Here is a 15905-nt window from a genome sequence, read left to right on the forward strand (position 1 = left end):
CAGACAGGTGGACAGAGTAAAAAAAAAAAAATTTCACTCCTCTCTACATATGTGCGATGGGGACGGATTCAAAGCCAATGTTTGGTAAAATGAAAGACTCGTCTTTCTATTCATTTTCCAATTCGTGTTTGAAATGGAACATTCGATTTAAATAAGTTATTCCTTGATCATAAACTGATGATAAAAACCAATAAGACGGACAGACGTGAACTATTTGCTTCACCCCTCTTTTTGCTTCGCATCCATGGGGTAATAAGGAAGGGATGGTCTTTGACAAGTGAAATATTACAAACACACATCTTGTTTTTTTATTTCCCTTCCTCACAATTTTATCGCACACGCACGCACACACACACACACACACACACACACACACACACACACACACACACACACACACACACACACACACACACACACACACACACACACACACACACACACTTAACCTACCAAATTGAGAGATGTATATCGTGTCATTTGTCGTGTAATATATATCAGGAAATTACCATTATTCACTGAAAGATGTTGGGATGGTTTCATATGATAATTTATTGTGTCCATCACACCATACCTTTTGGCGTATCATCCCAACATCCTTTTACATTTTTTAAAAAACGTTATTTTTTTTACTTGTTATATAATACAATGCTGCCCTTATTTGTTTTCTTTTTCTTCCAGATGCTAAGGCCTGTCTTTTATTTCTACCACCGCAGGTCCCCATTAATGGCAGGGTTGGAAAGTCCACAATTGGCCGCTCCGCAACAACCCAACCTGGTGTCGTGGGCTGGGATGGTAATGGCCATTTGGGTACCAGAAAAGGGGTCGAGGCAATAAGGGTCAATGAGGTGACAGCAATCTCGGCTGTTGTGGCTTGGTTACCTGTGCCATCTGCCAAGGGAGTTCGGATGTACCAAATACACTACAACTGCAGTTCAGATGAGCCTCTCGTGTACAGGTAAACAGAACTGTGTACCAATGGTGTTGGTAGCAGCAACAATGAAGATGGTTGTCATTTTTGTTACTCTATCTTTATTTTTTTTGTTGTTAAAGAGTGATGTATTTTTTTTCAATATTTGAAGATATCATTTGGTCATGAATTTCTTGACAGTAACTAATGGTCATGGAGGTGCTGGGGATGTAAAACTGGCTCGGGGTGGGGGGTGGGGAGGGAAGTGAAAGATCCCCAATGTATCTTTCAAAAGAGTAGGCCATTGTGTGCTGGGGCCTCAATCAAATTCCTTGCTTGGGGTCAGTTGTATCATCAGCACTACATGCAGTGGAAATGAATGCTTGGAAGTGAATATGACAAAGGCATCCTCGGCCAAATTACATTGACGCACCATTTACATATTTATGGCCAAATTACATAAATACCTTGGAATTTTTTTAACTATCCCAGTGGGAAAATCAATGGTATGTATGACCTGAGAAAAAGGTATGTAGTTGTTACGTTCCCAGGTTGTTGATTGTAAATTTAAAAACAGCACTGGCTCATAGAATAAGCACATTAAATGCATCTAAAACAAAGACTTGATAGGTTGAATGGCATTTCCCTGTGTTTTATGTACTCGGTTATATGTTCGAAACACATTGGCTAATTTCCTTAATTCACAACAGAGAATTTCAGTTATGCAGTAATTGGTGTCTTATGCTCTGAACAGTGTGAGTGAGACAAATCCTAGACAGCCAGTGGTGTTGGTCAGCAGTGTTGGCACACAACTAAGTCAATACGAGGCTGTCTTTGGTGTTCTATATATGGGATATGATAATTACACGAATATATATATATATATATATATATATATATATATATATATATATATATATATATATATATATATTGTTGCGGTTTTCGCGCCCGCCGGCGTGCGACGGCCACGTAACTCGAATCGCGGCACGTCGCCCACCGGACGGACAATCCAGTCGTGACCCTCTCGGACTAACGCCGGGAACCAGTCACGGGTGGCCCTTTCGGTCTCACCGCGATCGAGCCAATCAGCCCCCGCGTGGGATAGGGTTGCTCGCCAAATTCGAACTACCTAAGTACCCACGCGGAGGGTAGACCGGGCGATCGCACCTCGCCGCAGGTCGACTTCGGACACGGGCCACTTAAGCGACCCGTTCCGTACTATCAGAATAACCGAGCGGTGTTATCGTCGACCTCGACGGTTCGATTAATTATCGGGCGTATTCAGCCCACTACCAACCCTTTACGTGAAGCAAGATGGGGATTCAATGGAGGAAAAGACGAAGCGAAGCGGAAGAACAGTTCAACAATAAAGCACATTTATTCGCGACGAACGGAAAGCACACAAATACAATTCCACCAAATGCACACAAAAAAAAGAAAACACAATTCCATTTACACAAAAAGCAAACATAAGAGTGAAAACACAGTGCAGAGCTAATACCGACTACCGAGCACACGGCAACACTTATACAATTCTACTTCACAGACGGCGCCGACAACACATACCCAAAACCAAGGAAAAGAAATACCCTCAAGGATGAGGCAGGCCTGAGGCCGAGACCGGGTCGGGCCTACCCGTCTGGTGATGAGACGCGGAGCGGCGATGGCCCCGCAACCCGCGGGCCTCGCGGACAGTGCCTGGCAGGGGGTGGGAACGGGGCCCCCTTGGTCGCACTATCTCAGCGCGGGGGGAAACAGGAGGGGGTTGCTGATGCTCGGGGTATAGAGGATCTTTATTATCCCTGGTGTGCGTCTCCACCTCGGCCAGGTCGCGCTGCCGGCCTCCCTCGGGCGTGCAGCTCCTGGCACCGACGCGAGCACCCCCTCGTCCGACTCTCTTCAGCTTCTCCAGCCACTGCAGGCTTCGGGCTCCAGACTTCCACACTCTTCTCTCTCTTCTCCGACTCCTCGTTCTCGTTCTCCTTTTCGTTCTCCTTCTCTCCGTTCCGACTCCTTCTCGTTCTCGTTCTCCCCTTTTCGTTCTCGTTCTCCTTTTTTGACTGACGAACACCGTCCTTTTATCCCCCCGTAACTTCGCCTTTGACCCCCTCCCTTTGATCTTTCACCTCGCTCCCCATTGGCCCGAGAAAAAGTGGGCGTGAAGGCTTTTTGATCCACAAATTTGCATATATCGATCGCCCTGGGGGCGGGGCCAATTCGCCCCTTGCTCACCGATTGGACGGCAAAAAGTGGGCGTGTGTCGTTTTTGATCCGTTTTTGAAGCAGAAAATCCGTGGTTTTGTACACGCTGTTCAACGTGCGCCCTACACGAGTCCAGCATCGGTGCCCATGAGTGGCGCGAGATGACGGTGATGCGATGGTGGCGAGTTGTGACGGTAAAGGTCGTGGCGGTTGTGGTGAAGCGGCGTTGTGGTTGGTGGTTGTTGTCGTGGTTGTGATCATGGCGGTTGGTCCAAAATAAAGATAGTAAAAGAAAAACGGCTATCCTGAAGAGTCGCAGCACGTATAAATGACATGTATTCCCACTAGACAACGGGTTTGGGCCTAACTACACATGCACTTACCGAGATACCTCACCTAAGGGACCTGAATGGTGGTTTGCGAATCTGGTAACCACAACACTACCCCCTTCCCTTTTACAGACTCGTCCCGAGTCGTCAAATTTTCGTGTGCCATCATGTGTAGTTTTCCCCTAGTACACTTTACCTACGGATCCCTGAGTGCGACATTCATGGTATTCGTGTCCCCAAAATAAATAACCTGAGGGCTGCGTAACTACCTAAACAAACTCACTCACACGGACGACTTAAATAAAATTGCCGGCGCTAAGACATACATGCCGGGGGCGCACTCATATGTACAGTACATCTTAACCTTAACTTACAAATTTTACACTAAACCATGGCCCAGGATCACTGAACTCTGCAAAAGAAAAGCAGTTAGCAGGGAGCCAGGCTGCCCGCATGCAGTCTCTGGCTCAAAACAATGCAGGTGACAGGGAACGTGGCTGGCTGCTCACACGCAGTCCAAGGCCTTCCCTTTTGAACTGAACGCAGTGAACCACAACGGTGCATGGGCTGCACAACGCAGTCTCCGTGCCAGCTCAAGTGGCACACGCAATGAGCACAACGAATGGATGCATGAACACAAACACGGTGCACGGGCCGCCACTGCAGGCCCGTGTTGTAGCTGCCAACAGGGCAGTTCTCGCAGCTTGCAAACTGTTGCCTTGCGGATCCTGGCGCACATGGAAATGAACAGGGGGGGGGGGCAGAGCAAAAATTGAACGGGGCTGGTGAACGTGGGCAGTGGGCATGGCATGGCAAAGGCAGCAGGCAAACACAGCCCGCAGAAGAAGGCCGCTGCAGGCAAACATAGCGGGCAGATGAACTGGCCGGCACAGGCCTTGAAGTACCACAGCTGCAGACGAAGTGGCCGGCACAGGCCTTGCAGCAACACAACAGCTGCCGATCAAGTTTGCCGGCACAGGCCTTGAAGTAACACAGCCAGCAGATGAAGCTGGCCAGCCTTTGCCGTTCAGTGGAGGTTGGTGGAGGGAGTGCGGTGGTGCTGGCCACTTGGAAGGCGGGCTCGGACCTACCTACCTGTCTCCCTCCCAACCTATCGCCTTTGCCTGTCACTGTACATACCCACTCCCTTAATTTGTGAAAAACCAATTTAGCCCCAACTTATTTTTTTATTTTTATGTTTACTTCCCCACTATAAATCGTCCCCTAACCCCCTTTATCGTCCTTGTTCGGCTAACCTATCCTGTCACCTAGCCTACTCCCAACCCCTACGTTCCCTTCCCGGAGGGGAATAAGGGAGAGCTAACGTCCTGTGTCGAGGCCCAACGAAGCCTCAGAATGGCCTCCCCAGAGTTCGGCGATCTTAACACCAAGTGGGTCCAGCGGCCCACAACGACAGCGAGGGGATGGATGGTGCGGAGGGGTACATCTCCTAATCTACCCTAACCATTTAACTGTTAAACTACCCCGGGGCTTTCAACAAGCGCCTCTCGCTTAAACTATTGGTTCTAACAACCCAGATTCCCGTCGCCTGTGTTGGTGTCCTCACAATTTCGGGCCTCGCCCCCAATTTTCTCTCCGTGCCCTCACACGGTCTCCTGGCTGGGACACGTGGCTCTCTCTGGCAGGCACGACCCTCTGCCGAATCTCCCGCTATGGCACCCCGGGCACTACACTGCCTCCGAGCCTACCAGCTCCCTAACACCGGGAGTGCCCCCATGGCACCTCCCTGGAAACGCACACGTGGCAGGCCGGCCTCCCGGGCCCCTTTCCGAGGGTCACCCGTGCCCACAACACTGCCCACGCGGCTAATGGCGCCCGGGCCCCCGCACCAAGCAGGCGCACCCGTGCCCACTACTTATCCTGCCCCCCATGGGCCCATGGCCTCGCGGCCGACCTGATGCCCGGGGTACCCACTCCAGCGATACTCACCTTTGCAGCCACGCTCCCAAGCCCGTCAACAGGGCTCCTGCACCCCTCCAAATGGGTCTCGAGCCTACATTCCCACCAACAACAAAACGACCTCCATTTTTGTTAATTTGACTAACCCAGCTAACTCACTCTACACTGACCCCGGGGGACCCTTGGGCGGGAGTCACTCCTCCCCCCAATCACTCATCGCACCATGCATTCCCCATTCGCTCCACTCACACAGACCCGCTGGCCTCACTCACTCATCATGTACTCACACTCACCTCACAACCCACCAACTCTTCAACACCCACACCACTGAACTCTGCCATCCTTCTAACTACTTCCCCTAACTAACTCGTGCTCCCACGTCGTCCCTTAAACTACAGCACGTTCCTTTTAACACTACGTAGCTAAACTACGTCCCCTCTACACACTCACCAGTCTGTCTCTGTCTCCTAACTCAAAAATTCATTTTATTTCCCAACCTAAATCTGGCTACAATCCCTCTAACTAATCCATTCCACGGACTCCATGAGGACTTACCCCTGCCCCATGAAGTCGGTCTAGCTAAGCTAACCCTTCCCCCTAACTAGTTTCCATCCTGTGCCCAGGGTAAGGGGGTCTTTCACCCCTTGCCCAGGAATCCTGTACACCCGAAAGTGAGGCTTGCTTTTTTTTTTTTCCATGCGCAGCACCTGCGCGGCAACTCAGAGCTCGCGCACTTTGCACCTGCCCGTGACGTCATGCAGCTGCACGTGTTCCTCGTCCCTCCTTGGACGGGACCATCCGGCAGAGATACCCCTCCTGCCGGATTCCAACCCCACGTGCAGCCATGACGTCACCATGCGCATAAAAAAAAACAAGCCCCACGTCTCGAGGGGTTCCCCACGCGAACACATGTGCTTTGCCCGTTGGAGCTTAACACACACGATCGCGTGGAGAACCCGTCCGGTCCAAATCCATTTACCTGCCTAAACTTTGTCCGTCCGCGGGATCGGCAAATCCACCGCGTGCGTTTCCGGACCGGGACTTCACTCTCGCAAGCGAGCACGTGGTGGTCTCGTGCGTTGCACAGCACGGACCGCGTGCTCACTGCTGGGTGAACCCGGCACGGTCCCCGAAATAGCTACAGCCGCTACCCGGCTTTCTCTCCTCTGTCGCCGTCTCCGTCTCCATTCCACACACGCACACCTGCGTGTCACGACGCACACAGTCCACTCCATCACATTCACACCGGGAGACGCGGCTGCGTGCTCCCGCATGCCAACCGACATCTCCCTCACATACCGCTCTCTCACACACACGGTCTCCCTTGCACACAGCGACCTTGCACACGGCCGTTCACTCACGCACGGTGCCTCACCACTCACACAAACCATACTACTCACACACGCGGGGGAACTCACGCGCGGTGCCTCACTCATACACGCGGGGGCACTTAACCGCGGTGCCTCATCCACACTCGGCGTGCTGGGAAGCACACACTCCGGCACCATCGCTACCGCACCACTCACACACGGGGTCGCTTCCACACACGGGGACGCACTCACACCTTGCACCACACACACAGGGACAACCACACTGGGGATTCGTGTCCCCACAAGGGTCTCCGGGGCCTCTATACCCCCAAGCTCTCCGTGCACCCGTCCACAGCACCCCTCCCTCAACCTCGCAAGCACGACCGAACTCGCCTGGTCGTGACTCGCCTCAAGGGGGAATACTCCCGCCCCTGGGGCCTGGAGGAGGGCACCCAGGTGCTCGCACTGGGTCTCTGCCCAGTCCGCCAGCTCACGCCCATTATCCTCCACTACCTCTGTGTGTGTGTGTGCGTCACTTACCCCGTCTTCCTCGTGTAGTCTTTCCTCTATTTTTTCTATCTCCCGTGTCTCTGCCAACTCTTCACCCTTTACCTCCCTTGTCTCCACTATTATTTCCTTTGTCACGGCCTTCATGCCCGCCTGCAGGCATCGGCCCATGTTCTGCGTCTCACCCTGGAACTTTTTCATTTCTTCCTTCATGTTTGCTTCCATTCCGTTTATTTTTGTATCCATCTTTTCGTTTATTTGTTGTGTATTCGCTTCCATCGTCGTTTTCACTTCATTCATTTGCTTGTTCATGTTTTTCATTTTAGTTTTTATTTCATTTGTCATTGCCGCCAGCATGGCGCATAGCTGGGCCACGTCGGGTGCGCTTGAGTGAACCGTTTCGGCAGGGGTTGGGGAAGGGTCTTGGTGGAGAGGGGGGGGAAGGTGTCATACACCGCGGCCGCTGCCGCACCCACCTCGGGCCCTGGGTTCAGTTGGGCGAGTCCGTGTTCCTGCACAATCAACATTTCCTGCTCGGGGATTCCATCCTGGACCATGGACTCTACATTATTACACATATACATTTCTAATACCCCCCGCTCCCGCTCGCCTTGGAGACGCCCATCTTGCTTCTCGTGAAGGGTTAATTTCGCTCGCTCGTAATTTGGAGGGAATCGGGGGTCGCTTCTCTCACCCCTGGACCGATTCCCGTGAATTTAGCCGGAGACAGGAGAGCCCGTTTTCCTGTTCTCCGATACCAGTGCCGAGAGGAGGGCGATGAATTTGTGTGCCACTCCTGACACCAGTGTTGCGGTTGGCGCGCCCGCCGGCGTGCGACGGCCACGTAACTCGAATCGCGGCACGTCGCCCACCGGACGGACAATCCAGTCGTGACCCTCTCGGACTAACGCCGGGAACCAGTCACGGGTGGCCCTTTCGGTCTCACCGCGATCGAGCCAATCAGCCCCGCGTGGGATGGGGTTGCTCGCCAAATTCGAACTACCTAAGTACCCACGCGGAGGGTAGACCGGGCGATCGCACCTGCCGCAGGTCGACTTCGGACACGGGCCACTTGCGACCCGTTCCGTACTATCAGAATAACCGAGCGGTGTTATCGTTGACCTCGACGGTTCGATTAATTATCGGGCGTATTCAGCCCACTACCAACCCTTTACGTGAAGCAAGATGGGGATTCAATGGAGGAAAAGACGAAGCGAAACGGCAGAACAGTTCAACAATAAAGCACATTTATTCGCGACGAACGGAAAGCACACAAATACAATTCCACCAAATGCACACAAAAAAAAGAAAACACAATTCCATTTACACAAAAAGCAAACATAAGAGTGAAAACACAGTGCAGAGCTAATACCGACTACCGAGCACACGGCAACACTTATACAATTCTACTTCACAGACGGCGCCGACAACACATACCCAAAACCAAGGAAAAGAAATACCCTCAAGGATGAGGCAGGCCTGAGGCCGAGACCGGGTCGGGCCTACCCGTCTGGTGATGAGACGCGGAGCGGCGATGGCCCCGCAACCCGCGGGCCTCGCGGACAGTGCCTGGCAGGGGGTGGGAACGGGGCCCCCTTGGTCGCACTATCTCAGCGCGGGGGGAAACAGGAGGGGGTTGCTGATGCTCGGGGTATAGAGGATCTTTATTATCCCTGGTGTGCGTCTCCACCTCGGCCAGGTCGCGCTGCCGGCCTCCCTCGGGTGTTGCAGCTCCTGGCACCGACGCGAGCACCCCCTCGTCCGACTCTCTTCAGCTTCTCCAGCCACTGCAGGCTTCGGGCTCCAGACTTCCACACTCTTCTCTCTCTTCTCCGACTCCTTCTCGTTCTCGTTCTCCTTTTTGTTCTCCTTCTCTCCGTTCCGACTCCTTCTCGTTCTCGTTCTCCCCTTTTCGTTCTCGTTCTCCTTTTTTGACTGACGAACACCGTCCTTTTATCCCCCCGTAACTTCGCCTTTGACCCCCTCCCTTGACCTTCACCTGCTCGCTCCCCATTGGCCCGAGAAAAAGTGGGCGTGAAGGCGATCCACAAATTTGCATATATCGATCGCCCTGGGGGCAGCCAGTGCGCCCTCGCTCACCGATTGACGGCAAAAAGTGGGCGTGTGTCGTTTTTGATCCGTTTTTGAAGCAGAAAATCCGTGGTTTTGTACACGCTGTTCAACGTGCGCCCTACACGAGTCCAGCATCGGTGCCCATGAGTGGCGCGAGATGACGGTGATGCGATGGTGGCGAGTTGTGACGGTAAAGGTCGTGGCGGTTGTGGTGAAGCGGCGTTGTGGTTGGTGGTTGTTGTCGTGGTTGTGATCATGGCGGTTGGTCCAAAATAAAGATAGTAAAAGAAAAACGGCTATCCTGAAGAGTCGCAGCACGTATAAATGACATGTATTCCCACTAGACAACGGGTTTGGGCCTAACTACACATGCACTTACCGAGATACCTCACCTAAGGGACCTGAATGGTGGTTTACGAATCTGGTAACCACAACAATATATATATATATATATATATATATATATATATATATATATATATATATATATATAGATATATATATATATATATATATATATATATATATATATATATATATGTACAATGAACATACTGGCAGGGTGTGCTGACACATTATGTAAGCATACAAACTGTGCTTCCCCATTGTCTTGGGTCGCTCACTTGCATTTGATTTTTTCATTTATTTATTTTACATTTTTCACATAATTTATTGAAATTTTCATTTACAGATGCTTTCTAATGGTTCTGTGATTTTTTTTTCCTGGTGTATCGGCTTCAATGTCCGTTGGCACACAAAATTTCCATGCTTCCCCATTGTCTCGGGTCACTCACCTGCATTTTTTTTCATTTATTATTATTTTTTTCATTTCCTTATATTTTCATTCGTGGACATTGTCCGACGATTCTGTGATTTTTTTTTTCCGGTGTACTGGTTTCAATGTTCATCAGCGTTAAAAATTTCAGCTTTATACGTCACCCCTGGATGTTCAGGATGTTCCCCAGTACGTTCAGCTTTCAGGAAGGACCGATCTTTAATATTAGTCAGTCAGGCAGTCAGTGACAGTGGTTAGGAAGAGCTATATACTATATATATATATATATATATATATATATATATATATATATATATATATATATATATATATATATATATATATATATATATATATATATATCCTGGTGTTGGCTCAGTGGTTAGGGTAGCGGCTTGGGATCCAAGGGTCCTGAGTTCAAGCCCCGTTGGCCACTGAATTAATACACACCAGGGGGTTGACTCAGCCTGTCATCCTTCTGAGGCCGGCAAATTGAGTACCAGCTTGCTGGGATAATTGAGCCATTTGAGGTCAGAAAATCATCTATGGCAGTGGGTAGATGAGGCACGAATTAGCGACTGCTAATATACTTGCAGAACGGTATGAAGTGCACTCCGCCTTGGGGGGGGGGGGGGGAGACCGGTTCAAGCGAACACCGCAATCTACAATAGGACTGGCAACCACTGTAGATTATTTCTGCCATCGAGAAGCAAAATGCCCGAGTACGCTCGATCAGATGATGATGATGATATATGTATGTATGTATGTATATATATATATATATATATATATATATATATATATATATATATATATATATATATATATATATATATATATATATATATATACATATATATATATATATATATATATACATATATATATATATATATATATATATATATATATATATATATATATATATATATATATATATATATATATATATATATATATATATATATATATATATATATATATATGTTTGTTATGTCTATCTATGCATTGCACAATTTTGTTGTGCAGTGCATACAAACTTTTAAAAAATTTATCCATAGCTTTTTGAAATAGCAATACACAATGCGATACTGCATGTCGGTTTTTGCCCCATCTCTCAATGGTGAAGACTCACTTAGAAAATGTAATTAAATCTCATATCCAGATCCACATCTTCACCAAAATCGAATGAATTCGTCCTTGTCACACACCCAACGTGTCCACCAAATTTTGTCCAAATGAATTCGTCCTTGTCACTCACCCAACGTGTCCACCAAATTTTGTCCAAATGAATTCGTCCAGGTCACACACCCAACGTGTCCACCAAATTTTGTCCAAATCTGTCCACAAGTTTTTGAGATATCCTACTCACAGACAGGCAAACAGACCAACAGGGGTGAAAGCATAACCTCCGTCCACCTTTGGTGCTGAAGGTAATTAGATTCCTCTCATTGAGACGAGGAGGAAAATGTCGTACTATTGTATTTATGTTCCGAAGCTGGAGCAGTGTTTGCAGGCTGATTACCTTGCCGATCTTTACACCATTAGCTTCATTATTACCTTTGTCTAACCATCAAGCAAGCGTATTGTTTTGCCTTTGTATTCAATAAAAGGAAAAAGTCCAATTATGTGCATTTCACCCCCAAAGTTCAGCATCTTAGTCATCATTATCATTACAATTACCTTTCAAAATTCGAGTGGAAAACTGTACAGTGAGTGGGCTAAACGGTGGAAGGAAAAGGGCATTTGGTGGCATCTGTGTGCCTATGCTGTGGATTCAGCGAAAGAGTTCATTTTGTGGTCAAGAGAACCTTTTGTCCCAGGTGTGCTAAATAACGGTTATTGCAGAGTTCCAGCTGTTCTTCTGGTTGTCTCCCTTGTGGTACGGATCCTATGCAGGACTGGTGTACTCCAGGGTTGGTCGAACTGGCATTTGTGTACACTTGCTCTTTATCTTTCCTTGGGGTTGACTGGAGGTTCTGTTTCAGGAAGCCTTGTACCTTACTGACTTTGGATGTTACTCTTGTGATTTGTGCATTCCATCTCAGTTTGTTGTCTATTTTGACTCCCAGGTATGTGTCTGAGGATACTTCCTGAAAGGGATGGCCACAAAAGGTGTAATTCCTATCAAATGCTTTTTTCTTCTTGGAGATCTTCATTAAAATACAGTTGGTTGAGTTGAAGGACATTGACTATCTGTCATGCCACTCTGTGAACCTTCTCAGGTGTTATTGTCTTTCGTTGATTTTTCTGAGAGTGTAGATCACACAATCATCAGCAAACTGTCTAACTGTGCTGTGTAGTTTGTCTGTCAGATCGTTCATGCAAGGAAGTCTAGTGGTCCCATTACAGTTCCCTTCCGAACTCCTGAGCAAATTGGTGTTGATTCTGAGCAGGAGCCATTACACAGGTCAGGACGTGTCTTAACCATTTCAGAATGGATCCTTGAATGCCAATTGCTTGTCCTCATAGTTCGATGAAAAGTCTCTCATGTCGAGGAAAGCTATGTGGACCGATTCCCCCTTATCAATGCTGCTAGTGATGTCATGCATCCCCAATACCAGTTTAGTCCTTGTGAAGAATTTGGCCCAAAAGTCAAGTTGTTTGTCTGCAAGTATCTCCTGCTCCTCTGGATGGCTCATGATGTGTGAATACACAATGTCTTCAAGAACCGTGCAAGGGTACACTGGTTCTTGACACTCCGCTGCAGTTATCCAGTTCAGCTTTTTTTTTCCCCCTCTTGAAGATCTGGCAGATGTTGACTTCTCTCCACTGGGACGGTACATATTCTGCGTGAACATGATATCTCAAAACATTGCAACGGATTCAGATGAAATTTGGTGGAGAGGTTTGGTGTCTGACAAGGACAAAAGGATTCGATTTTGGTGAAGATCCAGATCTGGATTCGAGAATTCTTCAAGTGATTCTTCACCATTGAGAGGATGGGGCCAAAAACGATATACAGCATGATACCTCAAAACGTTATGGACTGATTTGGACAAAACTTGGTGGACAGGTTGGGTGTATGACAACGATGAATTGATGAGAATTTGTTTCAGGTCCGCATGCAGATCTGGCCTATCAGTGGGATACAAAGCGTAAACAGTTCAGCCTGATGGAGGTATGCGCTCTGCCGAGTACGGTTATAGTTACTAATGTATTCTGCTTTTGCCCTGTTCGCGTCGGAATGACGGATTCAGGAAGATGGCGTTGTAGTAAGACGGCTTTACATCTGGGATGTTTAGCGCTCGGCTGGGCCTTTATGGTGGTGTATTATTCATTAATTCAAAGCTTGGTTTTAGCTTAACGGTTAAGATGGCTGTCTGAAAATCTTAGCGTCTTGAGTTTGAGCACCTGTCGTTCCGTTACATAACATCAGGTGGGTTGACTCAGTCTGTCATCCTTCTGAGGTTGGAAAAATGAGTACCAGCTTACTATAAACAGGGGGCATTGCATCAGCAGCACAGCCAGGCTCACAGCAATGATGCAACCAGCGGCCATTGGCTGCATACGAAATAATAAAAATTCATGACTCGATAAGAATTGCATTCTGCAAATTGAAAAAAAAAAAAAAAAAAAAAGCCGGCGTGACGTCCGATTCCTCGGAATATAAAACTGCTACTCATAATCTTGGCTTTTGGCGAGTAAGTGTGCGGTATTAGTAAAATTAACGCTGGGTTGTTCGCAGTATACAAAATATTTCTGAAATATGTATTTTTTTTTCAAATATTGACTGTCAATAAACTGTATTACTTACTGTACTGTAACATATACAAGTTATGTTGTTCAACTACCATCAGCGAAGTGACAGGTTCAATGCGAGTAATAATGAATAAGTCGCTGCAAATCAAATAGCCTTCCAGCCATACTGGCTTGGAAACCGAAAAAAAGAACAACAGAAACTACTCCGATAAGATTCTACTGGCAACTTTTATTTTCTTCAACTGACACCTTACTTTTTGATTACGTGGTATTCGTTTCGGAGAAAATGTTCTTCTCCAAAGAGTGTCAGGGTGTGGTAAATGAGTAATGGGCCAAAAGGCTTTTTCCTCTGCAAGATTTCTTTTGATTTTTATCTCAAACCATTTATTTGGCCTGTTTAATATCCCCATCTAATATGTGGTTTATCATTCTGGGAGCACAGGTTGAAGTTATCTCCTTTTCGCCTTTACTGTACTTCACAAATGCCTCCCTCCAAGACCCCTTCTTTATTCCAAACCTTCTGTTTCTTTCCTGGTTCGCTCTCAAACCTGCGTCTCGTATCTCGTCATTGCGATCATACAATGCTACTTTCCTTTATGTTTCTAAGCACCCTTTCCTCCATTCTGGTCATGATGCCTGTCTATTTTACTGAACTAGGGAACCTGAAGAGAAGCCCTGTTTGCACTGAGTGGGGGTTCACGGCTATTTACCCTTTCATGTCTATACCCTGATCCACATATTCCCCTCACACTAATATGCATCCTGCTGCTATTCCAATGTTGCTGATCTCGCCATTGAGTTGACTGCCACAGCTCTGGACATTCCAAGTTTTCAAGAAAAGCTCCTCTCGGGCCAAATTCCATCCGAACTTACAACATGCTCCTTTGGTAAAATGGTGATCTGTTCAGGGCAGTGCCAGATTAAGCCTCGGCTGGCCCGAAGGCACATTTTGAAATTTTAGAGAATGGCCTGAAAATTTTAAATTAGATCTCGGGCTCATGGAAATGGACCCCAGACAAAAGATGAACTGCTTCAAGAACAAAATATTTAATACAAAAAAAGACAAATATTTAATGTGAAAATAATTTTTGGCCCGAATTTTTGGCTGGCCCTAAGGCACATGGCTTGTCTGCCTGATGGTTAATCCAGCACTGGTTCAGGGTCATTTACAAATAATTTAATGGCTTTTTAAACTAGAAGGGCACTCGGTGGAGCGCATATCTCCACCACGTAATGCCTGATCCACGAGAACATATCTGGCCCAATACATTTGTGAAATATCGTGCTATTTCTCGTTTTTGGCCTTATCTCTCAACTGTGAAGAATCACTTTAAAAATTAAATAATTCTCATATCCAGATCCGGATTCGGATCTTCACTAAAATCTAATACTTTCTTCCTTGTCACACACCCAACGTGTCCACCAAGCTTCATCCGAATCCATCCACAACTTTTTGAGATATCGTGCTATATATCGGTTTAACCCTATCTCTCAATTGTTAAGAATCACTTAAAAAATTATAGTAGCCAGATCCGGATCTTCACCAAAATCTATTCGTCCATGTTACACACCAAACCTGTCCAAAAAATTTCATCCGGATCCGTCAACAACTTTTTGAGATATCCTGCACCCAAACAGACAAACTGAGAAACAGACAGAAAGGGGTGAAAACATAACCTCCTTCACCTTCAGTGATGGAGGTAATGACAGAGAAGCTGAAGAAAAGTGTATGCTTGCAGACCATGATGCTTTTGCTCAAAACTGGGTATGTGTGGGCTTACGTGGCTACTCCATCCCCAGAGTTAGAGGTTATAACTTATAATACCTGACAGTTAAATGGGAGGGAGCATTAGGAGAGAAGCATTTGTCGTTCCAGTTATATGGAGTCTCGGTAGTATTTTCTTGTGGACGGTGCGAGCCACTCCAAGATAAGAGCTCATGTGTCGAGACCCCTTAACCTGTGCCAAAGTGGTAAGTGAACCCTGCTTTTTCACTTATTGCTGTGTCGGCCGATTTGGTCCAGGGAAGTGTTCTCTTTCCGCCATTCGTTTTTTTATTCCATAGCAGTATCTAATAGGATTCTTGCACATGTAATTTGAAGGATCAGGGTATTACAATGGGCTGAAGGAATTTGTGTAAGACATGGGATTTGGAATTAGGCTTTTAATTCCACG

The 15905-nt window shown here is 47.3% G+C and overlaps 1 protein-coding gene across 5 annotated transcripts in view; it reads left to right on the top strand.

Moving 5' to 3' along the window:
* The window catches only part of LOC147020545 (leucine-rich repeat and fibronectin type-III domain-containing protein 4-like), a 365929-nt gene that overhangs the window by 198370 nt on the left and 151654 nt on the right, over window positions 1-15905 (top strand). For all 5 annotated transcript variants that reach the window (XR_015061869.1, XM_085895970.1, XM_085895972.1 and 2 more), the window contains one exon: window positions 717-958. Coding sequence is in view for 4 of the 5 variants with exons in the window: in XM_085895970.1 (XP_085752096.1) it covers window positions 717-958 (242 nt within the window). In the remaining variant the exon portion in view is untranslated. The remainder of the gene's footprint in view (window positions 1-716; window positions 959-15905) is intronic.

This window comes from Eptatretus burgeri, chromosome 9, assembly GCF_056783735.1.
Source record: "Eptatretus burgeri isolate ZD-2024b chromosome 9, Ebu_testis_v1, whole genome shotgun sequence".
Taxonomy (NCBI): Eukaryota; Metazoa; Chordata; class Myxini; order Myxiniformes; family Myxinidae; genus Eptatretus; species Eptatretus burgeri.